The 16,302-nt window shown below is 41.9% G+C and overlaps 1 protein-coding gene across 1 annotated transcript; it reads right to left on the minus strand.

Annotated features, from left to right (window-relative positions):
* Positions 1-116: 116 nt before the first annotated feature.
* LNP1 (leukemia NUP98 fusion partner 1) lies at positions 117-15,916 on the minus strand. The gene is made up of 3 exons (XM_045851811.1): positions 15,622-15,916; positions 6,527-6,757; positions 117-1,058 (listed from the first exon to the last, which is right to left on the minus strand). The coding sequence occupies exons 1-3, from the start codon at positions 15,781-15,783 to the stop codon at positions 909-911; spliced, it is 543 nt and encodes a 180-aa protein (XP_045707767.1). The 5' UTR covers positions 15,784-15,916; the 3' UTR covers positions 117-908.
* Between the last annotated feature and the right edge of the window lie 386 nt (positions 15,917-16,302).

Raw genomic sequence — 16,302 nt, forward strand, 5'->3', positions numbered from 1 at the left:
TTAACTAGCCTTATTGCGGTGGTCATTTCACAATATACACAAATATCAAATCATTATGTGACACACCTGAAACTAATACAATGTTATATGTCAATTATATTTCAATAAAAGTTAATAAATAAATGCAAAAGAATAGGGACTCATAAAGTTATAACCAAGAGCATGAAGCAGACCTCAGAGAATTCGTCTCCACCCATGCAATCGAAATGGTAACCTGCTTCCAATCTTGCTTTCCCCACACTGCTCCTTCCCACACGTCACCCACACACTCAGTCAGGACCCGCGGCTGAGGGAAAACGAGGCCCCGCCCAGGTTAGGAGCAGGCCGGAATGGACGGGGCTCTGGCCCTAACGCTGCCCACAGCTGTGAGGCCCTGAATTTTTCCAAACATTTGTTTCCTCAGCCAGCAAGGGAAGAGAATAGGCCCCGCCTTCGAGTGGTGAGGACTGTTTTAGGTAATGCATTAAAGACCTCGGTTTAATACTTGGCATGTTAATGACCATTCTCATTAAACGCCGGCCATTAGGCATACTTACATAATTACTTCTAATGAGGATGTATGCTTAGAGTCACATTAATGACGTTATTTAAGATTTTTGCGATTCTGATGTGGAAGAGGGGTTGGTAAAGATGTGTGGGTGGCTCTTTAAATATCTTTCTTTACATTTTCAAGTACTTTAATGTATTAAAATATGTTTTATTCTTCTTATTCCCATAAAAGAGCAACAGAGCAGATCAAATTCTCTACTCAGATGCCAGAAGCAGTTGGACTGGGATGCGAGTCTTCTTGAGGAGCAGACGCACCACCTCCATCACTGAGCATCTGCAGACAGTCTTCCACAGCTGCCACCCCAAACCACGGTAAGCTGCGCTCAGAACACACAGTGGCACTGTGTGGGAATGAAGCACTATTTGGGTCCTTTTTCAAAGAGAGGAGCTGTGTATGCTTCTCCGTGTTCTTCCTTCCTAGAGCTCCTTCTTTCCTCCGCTTTCTTGCTGGATCTTATCTCCAACCGCAGGCATTCTCTTTCATTTTTCTCCTTTCTGTTTTCAGGGCCCTGGAAGAGAAGGATCAGAAAAGCATAAAAATATGCCAACAGCTGACAACCTTTTGCATTTCACTTAATTACCACAAATGAAGAAAGGCCTGATCATTGAGCAGACTTCCACATCTTAGTTTCTTATAATAAATTAGCATAAGCCTAAGGATGGCACTAAGGGTTTTAGTCATAAATAAAAAATAAATGAAAAGGGGGGTGGGAGGTGTCTATGGAGGAAACTCATCCTGCACGTGACTGACTACCTGTGACACACGGGGGATGTGATTTCACAACACGATAAAATTACAGTCTCCTGGTGCTTCTTTTTTTTTTTTTAAGGAATGTGCTAAGTGAATCATGCATGCAATGATTCTAACCTTGCTGTGTCCACTCCCTTAAATTATATTAACAGTAGGGTTTGCGCTGGTTTTAATGTGAGGACTCTGTGATTGTTACAGGGTGCAGCCAAGAGGGGGGACCCCAAATGGGCATTTGAAATGGGGTCCAGAACTTAAGGTGTCCAGGAGATTTTAAGATGTCTCCATCCCCCCCCACCCAGGGTGTGGGTTGGGGGAAGGGACAAATGGAGCAGGGCCATTGAGATCTGTTTTGCATAGCAACAGCCTTGCAGCTACCCTCTGGCGTGGTCATTTAACATATCTATAGCCTTTGGCTGGTCGCTTAGATATGTTAAATAGCTGTGATCATCTCTGAGCCAGGGGAATGGAAGTAACTTTCCCACCAAGACGTGACTGGGGGTAGATCCCCCAAGCTACAGCACCTGCGTGGGAGCTCAGAGAAGATTGGTTCCAGGACATGGGGCCACACCTGCCCAGACTCAAGATGGCAGCCCAGTAAAGCTGGAAGGATATGAATTCTGGCAAGTGAAGCAGAGTGTGGGAGGAGTCGGAAATGAGGCTGCAGAGGAAGATTGGCCGCGGGGATTTAAAAACCGAGACTTGGCGGCCATTGAGAGAGAACCACGCGGCTTTGAGGGAGTGGAGACTCCTGCATCCCAGAGAGAACCATGCGCAGCCCTGAGAGAGAGAGCCATGTGCAGCCCTGAGGGAGAGAACCATGCGGCTTTAGCAGAATAGGGAGAACCTCAGCCATTAAGAGAGAGAACCATGCTGCTTTAGGAAGGAGAGCCATGTGCAGCCCAGAGAGAGAGAACCACGCGGCTTTGGCAGAGTGGGGACTCTCCCCTTCCCGCAGCCCTGAGGGAGAGAACCACGAGGCCTGGACAGAGCGGGGACCCCCACAGCTTTAGAAGGGGAACCACCACCTGGTTTTAGCAGAGATCCCAGCGACTCAGCCGAGGGTGCCGGGTACCCAGGGAGGTCTCCCAGTCGAGGTGGAGGACTAACTAAGAACCAGAGGACTGCCTGAGCCATGGACTTCTATTTCCTTTCCTGAGATACGGTACTCTGGACTGGGCAAAGGGGGAAGGAAGGAAGGACTGTGTCTGTTTGTGGGTGTTTTTAGGGACTTTAGGATTTTTGGTAAAGACATTAGGTCACTACTTTAAGTTTGTATAGCATTAAATAAACATTTCCTTTCCTTTTCACAAATCTCTGGCATTGAGAGATGTCTTTCCTCGGGCGGCGGGCATAACGGACCCGGGGCCTTCTTTCAATAATAGTATATTGTCCCAGGCCCCCCCTTGTCTGTTCTGTAACATGATGACTGAAGTGTCAAAATAACATCCAAACCCACTAACAGTCCCCAACAGGTTGCCCAGGGGTCTGTATGCATTAGAATGAGGAGCTACCAGACTAACTACAGAGACCCAACCTCCTACATTTTACACCTAGGTGGAGGGAGACAGACAATTAATCAAAAGCCTAACAGGGAACAAGGGAATAAGAAGCAAATAGCGGTAAGTGCGATAATGAGAGGAAACAGGATGGTAGTCTGGGGCCTGGAGGTGAAGGGGCTGCTTCTTTAGGTTCCAGGCCAGGCAGTGCCTTTCAAAGGAGTTATCAGCAACAAAAAGTGGCACCGATAAATGTGGTGGATGCCATCTATTTACACTTCTCTTTTTTCAGAGTGAAGAAAGAAAATCATTGTTCTCCTCAGTTCGATCTGGAAATGCTGGGGAACCCGGGAAAGCCTATCAAGTGAACTTACACCGGGCCGAGTGGCGGTCAGATGAGCAGGGCATGACTCAGCGCTGCAGGGGTGTCAGTCACTTCCTCCGCAGGGTTAAACTGCTTTCACACAGCACCTAGATTGTTTCCCTGCACCCTGTAATGGTCCAGTAGTCAAACTCAGAAAGCAAGGCAAATGCCAAAGCTGAGATTCAAATGAAGAGGAACTTAAAATTTGTGCTACCTCTATAAATGTGCCTCCAGATTATTTTCATTAGATCCAGCAATTGTATTAGGTCCATCAGCCTGTTCAAAATTTATATGTAGCAGTCATGAATGTCTCCAATACTTAAAATTAGTATAAAAAATACAGTGATGATTATTTCCAACTTGGTTTTTTCCTTATTGGGGGTAAAGACTGAGAAATGCTCATAAATAATGACCTGAAGTACTTTTCTTATCTTAGCCATTTAGAAATAAAATGTGAAAATGATCAGCATAAGCCAATTGCGGTTTTCAACATCAAAATGAAAGAATTCAGTGTTATTGCCCATGATCAACTACAAAAGCAGTCGATCTGGTTCTTTTGGATGCTAAAAGATAAAAATTTAAATCTACATGTTTGTTTGCACTTGGCCCCCAAACAAAAGATAATATCATTTTTAAATTCACCAGCAAATCACACTCTTTAATGTAGTTAGCTTTAGAAAATTGTGTTGCTTGTGAAATTAAAAAATATTTTAAAGTATCTGTATATCTGTTCTGAATTTTAATTTTCATTGAGATTAACTTTATTTAAAAACTGATATAAAATAACATATTTAAAATTATTTACTATAAATATTGTTATCATATGAAAACTTTTAATAATTTTGTAAATTTCTAGCAGGTTTCTATCTATTATAGTATATACCTATGGAAAAAATCCTGAAGTAAAAAAAAATGCTGAAAATGATGCCTTGGTTATCTTGGCATTCAAAAAGAAGAACTTGGGCCCTGGCTAGTATGGCTTCATGGATTGAGTGCCAGCCTGTAAACTGAAGGGTCATGAGTTCAATTCCCAGCCTAGGCATATGCCTGGGTTGAGAGCCAGGTCCCCAGTTGTGGGTGTGTGAGAGGCAGCCACAAATTGATGTTTCTCTCCCTCTCTTTTTCCCAATCTTCCCATCTCTCTAAAAGTAAATAAAATCTTTTTTTTTAAAGGAATAACTTGGGAAACGAATGGAACAGCATGTTATATTTTAGGAATAATGTGATAAACATCTTTCAATAAAAACTGATTTCACATTTACATACTTTTAAGGTTTATAATATTAGCAAATGATTTCACATAAGTAGTTATATGAGATTATGTGTCATTATTTTAAAAAGTTTTGAGGCCATTAGAATCAACAAAGAAGTGTTTTGATTAAATTGTTTTTTAAGTATATGTATGTGTATACCCTACCTTGTCTCAGAAAAAAAAATTAAGATTCTATTTATTCTGAGAGAGAGGAAAAAAGAGGGAGAGAAGGACGTCTCACATGCAGGCCAGCAGCACTCAGCCCACTGAGCCACACTGGCCAGGGCTGTTCTAGGAAGAGTTTAAAGCAGGTAGATTTCCTGAATGAATATAATTAGTCATTTAAAATGTAGGGTTTCTTTTGTTTATTTGTTTTTAATCCTCACCTGAAGACATTTTCTTTTCATTGCTTTGAGAGAGAGAGAAGAGAAACATTGACGTGAGAGAGAAACATTGGTCGCTTGCTTCCTGTCTGTGCCTCTACCGGGGACCAAAACTGTGATCTTTGGGTTCACGGGAGGACGCTCCACACCAGCCAGGGCAACATGTAGTTTTAAAACAGGAATTCTTTCATTTCTGTTTTATCCTTGCCAAAGTTTCATAATCTGAATCTAATTTTGAGGAAATATTGGGTAACCCCAAATTGAACGTTATTCTAAAAAATAACCGCCTTGTACTCTTTAGATGACAGTGTTGGAAAAGACAAGTGAAGACTGAGGAACTGCTTCAGAATAAAATAGATGGAAGAAAAAATAAATAAAATAAAATAGATGGAAGAGAATGAGTTGTTTGCAACACATGATCTAGAATCTCTCATAAAGAATTTATCGGGATAACAGGCAAAACATGAATAAGATCAATAGATTAGATACAAAAGGATTACACTGGTGGTAATTTCCTGAGTTTCATTACCGTATTGTGTTCAGCTAAGAGGATGTTCCTGTGCCCTTGTTCAGGGATGGGAAGGAGAGGGTATAGGTAAACATGACTTATGGTTACATTTAGAGGGAATCTAGATGAAGGGTGTATTCTTTGTACAATTCTTGTAACATTGCTCTAAATCTGAAACCATATTTTTTAAAAAGCAACAGTATAAAGAAAGGACAAAACAGGGACTCTTGAAGTGAGAGCAGTTTACTATTCTTCCTTCCGTATTCCTCTTACAATCTGGTGAAAAAAGCAGCTTACTAAAGGGAGAGCACCGACACACAGGGTCACTGAAAAAAAGTGAGGCAAAGACATACAGTAACAGTCCCACCAGCCATGTCTGCTGGGCAGAAAGCGCTGGGCTCAGATGGACAAGGAGTAGGAAGCACCTGAGTGTCTTCCCCTGTGCACAGAGCATAGCTCAAGACCCAGGTGGTAATGCACCTGGGTTCACTCATTTGTTCTACCATATAGCAGAACATATTATTGCTGTTTTGTGAAATAAAACAAACACCAAGGACCACAAAAAAAGAAGTATTTGCTTAAGGCCACTCAGTGAGTGTTGTGACCCAAATTAATTGCACCTCCAAATTAACTGATCTAGTTTATCACTTTATCAAGTTTGGCATCATCAGTGGAGCTTCTAACACTATTTCCATGCTGGTCTCCCTTGTGCTCTACTGATCCTCCCGCAAGGCCAGTGTGAACACCTGGACCACACCTGCTTACCAGGTAGTGTCTAGAGAGCTCCCTCGACCTGCCTTTTTAAAGTCCCGGGGAACATGACACCATCACAGACTACTTGCTGCCGGATTAAATACTGCACCAGACCAGCAGGAGCAGTTTTTCTCATCTCTGGATAGTGAAAGGAGAGTGAGTCACAATGATTTAGTTAGTCTAAAGGTGAAGGAAGTGATCTCAAAGAACTAGAGCACCTCCATAACAAAAACATTCCACTAATGGTCCTCCAGGAATCCTTCCCACACCAGGCACCTTCAGTAAAAATAATAATAATAAATTTTTATGTACATCTGGGCTATGTAAAACTGAGTGTCAGTTTTTCAAAGATCTCAACACCAAGCTATGAAAGAAGAAGTGGGATTTGTTCTCCTCCAGTTTGGGCAGGAGGAGCCCTTTGGGTTTCCTGTTCTGAAGTGGCTTAAATATTCAGTGACTCTGTTACATACCAAAGAGACAGAGCGTTTGGTTCTGAAGCACAGTTGCTGTTCGAAGGACTCTGAAAATGCCTGCATTTTGGAATGGGATCTCCCTTTCGATTCCAATGGCACCCTGAGTGACCCGTCCCCTGAACTTTTCCTGTAATCCCTCACGTGGGTATGACAGCGAAACCCCTGGTCCTCGTGAGAATGCCTTCTGGGATGGCTGTCAGATGATGAGGCTCTGGGAAGCACAGGAAACTGGAAATGTAGAATAAAAATGTTTACAGTATAAAGAGGCTGTATGATATTAGCACAGAGACAGAATATCCATAAATTATTAACTAAACAAATACCACGCTAAACTGAAATTTTATCTTTTTCATCATCAGGACCTTTCTGCTGCAATGAAGCAGTGGAATCAATGGATTAAAACATTAAGTAGAACATCCCAAGGTTACTTAGGTTGCTCCTCCACCCACCATTAGGGCAATATAATAAATCATCCCAAGCCTTGAACTGCAATTGTAAAAGCACAAAGTTATCAAATAAGTTTAATGAAGCCATAAATGTTTAACAAATAATATTTTTTAAAAAGCCCTGGCAGGGTAGTCAGTTGGTTAGAGTATCATTTGTGCAGGTGCAGGTTTGATCTGTGGTCAGGGCACATACAAGAATCCACCAATGAGTGGGTCCCACTCAAAAGTGAGTGGAACATCAGATGGATGTCTCTTTCCCTCTCTTCCTCACCTCACTGCTCTAAAAATAAATAAATGACATGAAATTTCTTTATTAAATACATAATATAAAAATTAATGTGTGATTTCTATACAAAGAAGGAATTTCTGAGCAGAAGAGCAATGGAAGAAGTCATCAGGAAAAAATAATTTAACTATGTAAAAATAAAGCTAATATGCATCTAAAACAACTTAAAGTAATTGATACAAACCAAAAACATGTGCTACATGTTATACTAATGTTTAATAACACCCTGACAATATGCAGTGTATCTCACATACACAGAGAAAGACAGAAGTCATGGAATGCAATGACATCGGTGTTAAAATGACCAGTGTTACATTGATCAGTGTTACAGTGTTACATCAGTGTTAAAATGACATCAGTGTTACATTGAAAAATGATCAAAGGAGAAACGGTTCAGAGAAATCAAACTTCTTGAAAGAACTGTGACTCTTGCTTTCTCAATCTCTCTCACTCCCCAACCCACGCCAGCCTAGCTTTTCCACCCACAACTAACTTTGGTCATGATATCGGCTACAATGTTGCCAGGTTCTGTGCACATTTTGGTCTTAATTAAGTAGCATTCTACCCAGTTGCCCTGAGGGCCCTTCTGGAAACACTCTTTCCCTCACCCTCTACCACTGTACCCTCTTGGTTTCCCTCTGATTTTTCTTTTTTTAAAAAAGATTCTATTTATTTATTTTTAGAGAGAGGTGAAGGGAGGGAGAAAGAGAGGGAGAGAAACACTGATGTGTGAGAGAAACATTGATGAGCTGTTTCTTGCACTCTCCCAGCTGGGGACCTGGCCTGGAACCCAGAAATGTGCCCTGCTGGGAATTGAATCAGCAACTTTTCTGTTCATAGGTCGGTGCTCAGTCCATGAGCCACACCAGCCAGGGCCCTCTGATCTTTCTGACTTTGACCTTGTCCACTACCTCTACTTCACCAATAGCTAAACTTCCTTCAGTCACCACCGAAACTGCACATCCCCAGTCTGGGGATGGTTTTAAACCTGTCCCACCACCCTGATTGGTTCAGGTCTCGGTTAGAAGTTCTCCTAGGACCTCACACGTCTCCTTCACGATACTTATCACAACTGTAATCAGTAATTTGGGTAATTTTGCTACATGTCTCTCTTCTCCATTGGCTCATATTATCCATGACTCAAGGGCTATGTCTCGGTCTCTGCGGGAATCCCAGTGCTCTGCAGCACCTTGCCTTGTTCACAGCATGAGCTTACTAAATCTATAAAGAATTTTAAAAAATACCAAATGGTAAAAATTGTTTATGCTTTTTAGCAAAGTTATATAAAATGAAATAATGAATAATTTTGCCTTTCAGGTTAGCAAAAAAAAAAAAAGTTTGTTAATAATACAAACAGCAGCAAGAGTAGAGGGAGACAGGTCTGCCATTCCTGGCGGAAAGGACTAGAAGTGCACACACCTTCCTAGAAAGCTGTTCTCAAAACCTGTCAGGAGGCTCCAAATATTCCCCTTCCTGGGTCCATCTGTTGAGTGTTGCTCTGGGCTGAACTGTGCCCCACCTCTCCAATTCATGTATTGAAGCCCTGGGTGAGTAACTCAGAATGTGACTGCCTTTGGAGACAGAACCTTTGAAGATTAAGGTAAAATGAGGCCATTAGTGTGGGCCCTAATCAAGTCTGAGTGGTGTCCTAATAGAAAAGGAAATTTGGACCCACAGAGCAATACCAGGGATCTGTTAACACAGAGGGAAAAGAACGTGAGGACCCACCAGGAAGGAGGCCATCTACAAGCCAAGGAGAGAGCCCTTGGCAGAAGCCAAGTCTGCCTACTCCTTGATCTTGGACTTCCAACCTCCAGATCTGTGAGAAAATAAATTTCTATTGTTTAAGCTCCCTAGTCTACAGTATTTTGTTACGGCAGCCCAAACAAACTAATACACATCTAGAAACTTACTGTCAAACAATAACTGGAAATATGGTTGAAGATTGGTCAAGCTGCTACAATACATGTGGTATTGCAAATCTGTATTTATACGCCCATTTATGGTACTTGGTGCTGTGAACAAGTTGGGGAGCAAAACAGGCAGAGTGGGCCCATCTGGGAGCTTCTGTGTGCACAGGAGATAGACATGAAACAAGCAGGGCATGCGCTTACTGCTGTGGCCAACATTACACAGGTTCCAGGTGTGAAGAGAGGGTGTAACGGTAAAACTGTGTCTGTTTAGGTGGGCGTTGGGACAGCTAGGAGGGGTAGTGGGAGACTCCTTCATAGGTGTGATGACTGAGCAACAATCTGAAGGATGAGCAGGGTTAATGAGAGAATAGGGACCTCTTCCTGCCCAAGGATGAACACCGTATGTCCAAGGCCCTGTCACAGGACAGGCCTGTGGTTCCAAGGAGGAGAGGCCTGGGGGGCGGGGGGCACGGCGGGCAGAGAGCCCGGGGCCCAAGAGCAGAGAGAGGGCTGGAATAGGGAGGTGCTGAAGGGCTGAAGGGGGGTGCTATCACAAGATGGGTAGTCTTGAAATACACCAAACTATGACCAATACTTTTCTCTGTGATGTGAGATTGTTTGTTTTCTTCTCCTTTTTGGTATTTTTCAAGTTTTCTACAGTGATTATGTATTAATTATCAGGAAAAATGATAATGTTTAAAAATTTGAGACTGAGACACAGAAGGGCAAATACTGCATGATTCCACTTACATGAGGGATCTAAAAATAGTCAAACTTATAGAAACAAAAACAAAAAAAAATAGAATGGTGGTTGCCAGGGGCTAAGAGGAGAGGAAGTGGAAAGTTGCTAATCAGTGGATATAAAATTCAGTTATGCAAGGTGAGTAGGTTCCGGAGACCTGCTGTACAGCATCGTGCTTATTGATAACAATACTGTATTATATACTTAAAAATCTGCTAAGAGGCTGGATCCCAGGTTAACTGTTCTTGCAACAACAGAATTTTTAAACAAAATTTTAAAATTTGAGACTGGGAGTAAAATACAGATTTCCTGTACCACGGAGAGGCCTGAAAAGAATTGAAATGTTTCCATCACAATATAAATATGTTTACTATCTCCTTAGAGCAGGTGGGATTTCTAGTTTGTTGGTTTTGGTGGGGGACTTTGTGAGAAACAAGTTTAAAAGAGCACTCTCATTGATTATAGGGTGAAGCTCCCACTTTTAAAAATGTTACTTGTGAAAGCTCTACTTTGGGAATTTTATGTGCCTTTCCAATATAATTTCCCCACAAAGACATGAATTGACACCCTACATAACTTATTTTTACCAAGTATGTGCTTGGCTCCTCCACAGTCATGGACTGAGCTTCTAGGTCTACTTCCCACACTGTCAGGTAGGCTTTGTCACTTGGGGTGGGATCCCCCACACTCTGATCTCACCGGCTGAGCTCCCGGGGGGCCCCAGCTACAGAGCCTGCGGCAGGCACTGACTTTTGCAGCAATAACTACTCCGGGCCCCTGACTTGCATTGCAGTGAGTCCACTAAATAGCTTAGCTGTTTCCACTGTGGTCCCAGAAATCCTGTGCACTCTCTGACCCCAAGTTCTCATTTTAAAAATATTGGTTTTGTAATATCTTCACTTCAGAGCTTAACTGCTCATGTTCTTTATCCTGGCTTTCATCGCTATCATCCTTCTACTGTGCCCCTCCTGCCCTCTGAGTAAACGCAGCACCTGAGCCACCCACGACAACAGGATGAGAAACAACCAGGTGCCGGGATAATAAGACCCATGTTGAGTCTTACTGTACAGTGTGTACCAGGCACTCTGGGGACAATGACCTTGAACTCTAATATCAGAGGAAATCCTACAAGGAGGTTGTTCTTCCCCTTTTACAGATGAGGAAACTGAATCTTAGCTGGCCTAAGATTTGTGTGACTAGTGATGTTACTGGAGAAATAAAGTGTCCTGCCTACGCATGAAACATCTCTTTCTTGGATGAATAATTCTAAACTTTTTTCTTGAACTGCAGCAAAAATGTCATACTAGTTCTACATGAAAGTGCCTGTGAACATAACTTTCAATAACATACCAGACATAGCAGAATACTACTACAAAAATAATGATAATAATTTGTAGGTCTTTAAGAATTGTATTAAATAAGAATTTTATGTGAGGCATAATATATAACATTGTCTAATGATATCATCAGAGCCAAAAGGGCTGGATGTAAATTAGTCAACATATGGAAACAGCATTAGGAAAAAATACACAAACTGGTAGGTAGCTCTTTTAGAAATAATAAAGATAAGGTCAGTACCATCCACTGAACATCCTTTAGGGAAACTGAAGGATAATTTAAACTATTAACCTTTCAACTGGGGAAATAAGTGGGCCCTGCTCTGTCATGTGGCCCCAATGAGTCCGTGGGAAGCCACCATGAGGACCCAGTCCTACACCACAAAAAGGTGAACGAAGGAGAGGTGTAAGAAAAACTTTTGGACCTTGTGAGGCCCCAACCTTCTCCTTGGGATGATTCAAGGACTTGTCTCACTCATTCAGAAACTGAAGTAGCCAAACTCAGCTCATCCAAACCACACGCCACTGAGATCATCACCCCAAATGCCTTTAAATCCGATTCGGTATAGCAACATTTTTTCCTACTAGGTCCCCACTGTCCAGTGATCATTATTCTTGGTGTGAACATGTCTTAGTCAACTCAGGCTGCTGTAACAAAATACCATGGACTGGACTGGGTGGCTTACACAATAGAAATTTATTTCTCACAATTCTGGAGGACTGGGAAGTTCAAGATCAAGGTGATGGCCAATTCAGCTCCTGGTGAAAGCCCTCTTCCTGGCTCAAATATGGCTACATTCTTTCTATGTGCTCGTTTGGTCTTTCCTTGGTGCATGTATATGAAGGGAGAGACAGAACAAGCTTACTGGTATCCTTCTTATAAGGGCACAATCCCCTCTGACAGAGCCCTGTCCTCCTGTCCTCATAGAAACCTAATTACCTCTTGGGTTTGTGAGAAATCCCCTCAGGGGCCATGCCCCACCTCAGCCCTATGGGGAGCAACCACAGGGAACCACCCCTGTAGTCAGATACTATGATTGAGAGTGTGTACCACCCTCAGGTCAGTCAGAAATAAAAATAAAGATTAAAATTATTTTGTGCTTGAAATTGAGGATATGAAGAGAAACTATACCATGGGGAACAGATGATTTTTAAGAATGAAAAAAGCAAATAAAAAATCCTTGGGTGCAGGTAGGTAGAGGCTTACTTTGTATCCTCCACCTTGGCACATAGAAGGAGAACTGAGAAAGTCCATTCAGAGCAAACAGAGCCCTAGGCCAGTGAACTCACTGCCTCCTCGAAGAGTCTTTCATTTAGCTTATTCTCCCTCCCTCCCAAACTATACAGAACAATGTTAAGAAAACCGTAAGCTGAAAGAGAAGATGGCTAGAAAGCTGAATAGACAAAGGATTAAAACTCCACTTTCAGTGAGTGGGGTAAATAAGTGATATGGAAACTGCTTCACTTCAAGTTTGTATCCATGTGATGATGGAGGAGAGAGCAGCTGAGTTCAGTAATGAGAGCAGTCACATCACTTTCTTTTTCACCAAGGACAATCAAGACAATTAAGTTGAGTTTTTAATCACTTTAAATCAGCAATCACAGGTTATAATGAGTCTGGCTGAAAGTAGTCTTCTCGGAGAAGGACTAGACTTGACCCTTTGTCATACCTTGTTCTTTCTGCCAAATTTGTATTTTCTGCTAGAAGGGAAGTTCCACAAGTATGGAGACCTCCTATGTCTTCTTTTACTCTATAATCCTATTGTGCCTTGCACAATGCATGACACATGGTAGGTGTTCAATAAACACGTGCAGTAAATTAATGCTCCATTGCTATGTTTTTGCAAAAGTCATGAGGCTGAAAGCCCTGTTAGATTCAAATAGGAAAGAAGCAGGAAACTCTCCTCTCAGATGCATGGACTGTAACACTGATGTGGTTGTTAACAGGCAATGAGACGGCAGAGCCTTAGACTGCAGCAGTGGGGAGAGAAGAAGCCAGGTGGGCAAAGGGTAAGCTTTTCTTAAGTTATTTTTATTGACGTCAAAGCAAAACACAAAAATTAAATCCTGATTGTTCTCATATCACTAATATAAGGACAATCTGAACACATCTTAGAGTTAGGAAAATTTAAGTATCCAAGTACAGATTCACTTCACAAATATATGTTACTATGTGAAGAAAGATAAAGAGTCAGACTCCCTGTCTCCCAGGACCCTGGCCACACTGCCCTGGGTCCCCTCTCTCTGTTCTGTTCAGTCAGGTCGTCATTTTGCTCCATGCCTCATCTCCTTAAACGAAAACATGCTTTCTGCATGTTGGTCTGATGACTGTGGAATTCATTACTGACTCAGATAATCTGAACAGGTTCATTCAGGCAAATGCCCCAAACGAGTACGAGCTGAAAAAAATGTATGGGCACCATGTCAAAATGGTGCAAAATGATAGATAAAAAATTCCACTATTCCCTTATAAGCTTAAAGCAAAAAAAAATGCAGCCTAAAATTTCATTCTCTAAATAAAATAGATTATCTCATTTTTTAAAGTCTAACAGGCAGTAAAATTTATTTAAGAAATTATAGTTTATGTCACATATCTTCCTTTGTTTTAGTATTTTCTGTGACTCCAAAAAGCCATTGGGATAAATAGTAAATCACATTTTTTTTCCTCTTTGTTTCTCCCTGGAAACTGGAAACTAATCACACCCCTGGCTCACACATTATGAATACCTCACTTGATGTGGAACATAGAGATTAAAATGAGAGTGTGATAAGCAGGTGTTTGTTTTATAACAGGATCACAGAAAGTTGAGCCAAAAGGGCTCTCAGAGATCATCCAGTCCAATCTCTTTTCCACTTAAGGAGCCTGAAGCTCAAAGAGGTGTTAAAACATGCCTTTTGTCCTTAAGCATACATTTGATAAGACATCTATTTTCAAATATATGTGTGTCAAAGAAGTCTTATTCCTGCTCTAGCTGGTGTGTTTCAGTGGACTGAGCACCAGCCTGCAAACCAAAGGTTCAATTCTCAGTCAGGACACTTGCCTGGGCTGCAGGCAGGTCCCCAGTACCAGGTGCTCAAGAGGCAACCACACATTGATATTTCTCTCCCTCTCTTTCTCCCTCCCTTCCCCTCTAAAAATAAATAAATAAAATATTTAAAAAGAAAAAAAAGAAGTCTCATTCCTCTACCTTGCTGATCACTGGGAATCAAAGAAGCTGCCTTCCACATTTTAACATACTTCACAGGCATTATGCATCTGAGAACTCTGGAGCTAAAAGTAAAATAAAGTAAAATAAAATAAAATAAAGCAAAGCAAAGCAAAGCAAAACAAAACAAAATAAAATAAAATAAATAAAAAACATTACCCCAAAACTCACTTGGTTCTGGGGCTGGAGAAGGATTCTCTGGTAACTGGAATTCTAAGTGACTTACAAAAAAGAAAAGCTATAGTAACACCATGAAATACCCCACATAGTGAAGCAGAGGACATTCGTGTCCATTGCGGAGTCTTCTACCACCACAGCTGAGCTGAGCAGAGAGAACCCTGCCAGTACCTGCTGGTGAGCACACACCTCATCAGGCCCACCCATCTCCCTCTCAGGAGCTTTCCTGTTCACATCTTACTCCCTAGACACTGGGCGTTCTTCTGAGACATGGGAAAGTAGTGTTGAGGATGGGAGAATTTGGGCTTCCCCTCCCATCAGGAAACCAAATGGGAACCAGAAGAAAAAGTGTATCAGATTTATCAAAGGGGGTGATTTATTGCCTGGAATCCCCAGTTTTTTATAAGTCACCAAATAATGAAGCTATTTTCATTATTTCAGAAAGGCTATTGAAGCCCTGGCCAGGTAGCTCAGGTGGTTAAGCATCCTCTAAATATGTCAAGGTTGAGAGTTTGATCCTAGGTCAGGCCACACACAAGAATCAAGCAGTAAATAAGTGGAACAAAAATCTCTCTCTCTCTCTCTTCCTGTCTAAAATCAGTAAAAAAAAAAGACTGTTGGAAATCATACATTGATCCATACCAATGCTACATAGACTAACTATAACATCAACTTTCTTCCTTTGACTTGAATTATGTTGTCACTCAGTAGGATTATCTCGGGTTTATCAGGAGCTCTGAATAGAAGTTACAGATACCTTAGGTTGCTAAAAATGAAGAAATCATTACCTAACAGGAGAAAACTAGGTCCCTCAGAGGACCAGACAAAATGATAAAAGGTATTTTTGTAGATATATATATATATATAAAAGATTTGGAAGTACTGATTTTCAACCAAATAAAACTTTATACCAAAGGACTCTTCAAATGATCTGAACCCCCCCTCCCCCAGGTCATCTCTCCCCTGTTCCATGATAACAACTCACTGGGCAGGGCAGGGAAGCTTTCCTGTAACTGGTATCTTGTGATCTGTGGCGATCCCGGAGTCCTCTCTCTTCCTCCTTCATCCAGCTGTGACCCCAGAAGCTGCTCATCCATTTGGCAAAAGTCACATCATCATCATCATCATCATCATCTTTATGCTCCATGTAAAGGTGATTAAAAATATCCAGGGCCTGCCCCTAAATCTGGCAGAGGGAAATGTCATCAAACTCAGCTAGTTTGATGAAACCTAGGATCTCCAAAATCTGAAACTAACTGGTATTTTCAAATGGTCTCCGATAATGGGATCCTTAACGGAGAAAGATTTACTAAACAACCCCTTCACCAGAAGGCAGCCACTGGCAATGTCTATTTATAAATTGTGCAGCCCACATGCCCCTCCCCTCCCCCTGTCTTTTTAAATTGAGAGGCTTTTTAATCCTTCCATTGCAGGGGCTTGTGCCTCACAGCCTAAGGGTGGGGAGCACAGTCCACTGCCTGATTTTCCCAGTGCTTTGCTGCCGGTGGCATGTGATGGCATCTCCAGCTGTCAATGATGACGGTGCATGACCCTTATAATATGCCTGTCAGCTCCAGGGCGGCTCAAAAATGGGGCCACTGACAAGGGATGGACTGACCGCAGCCTGCAAGATGGCCAGCTATTGGCATGTCATATTCAGAGCTGG

The sequence above is a fragment of the Phyllostomus hastatus genome, unplaced genomic scaffold (assembly GCF_019186645.2).
Source record: "Phyllostomus hastatus isolate PE091 unplaced genomic scaffold, TTU_PhHast_1.1 phas_contig_86, whole genome shotgun sequence".
NCBI lineage: Eukaryota > Metazoa > Chordata > Mammalia > Chiroptera > Phyllostomidae > Phyllostomus > Phyllostomus hastatus.

Excerpts from the sequence above, each read along its gene's own strand:
- LNP1 (XM_045851811.1), bottom strand. The coding sequence starts at position 15,783 with ATGGAGCATAAAGATGATGATGATGATGATGATGATGTGACTTTTGCC. Across the intron at positions 6,758-15,621 it reads AAGCTTCCCTGCCCTGCCCA|TTTCCTGTGCTTCCCAGAGC; the intron begins GTGAGTTGTTAT and ends CTACATTTCCAG. Across the intron at positions 1,059-6,526 it reads CCAAACGCTCTGTCTCTTTG|GGCCCTGAAAACAGAAAGGA; the intron begins GTATGTAACAGA and ends CTTCTCTTCCAG.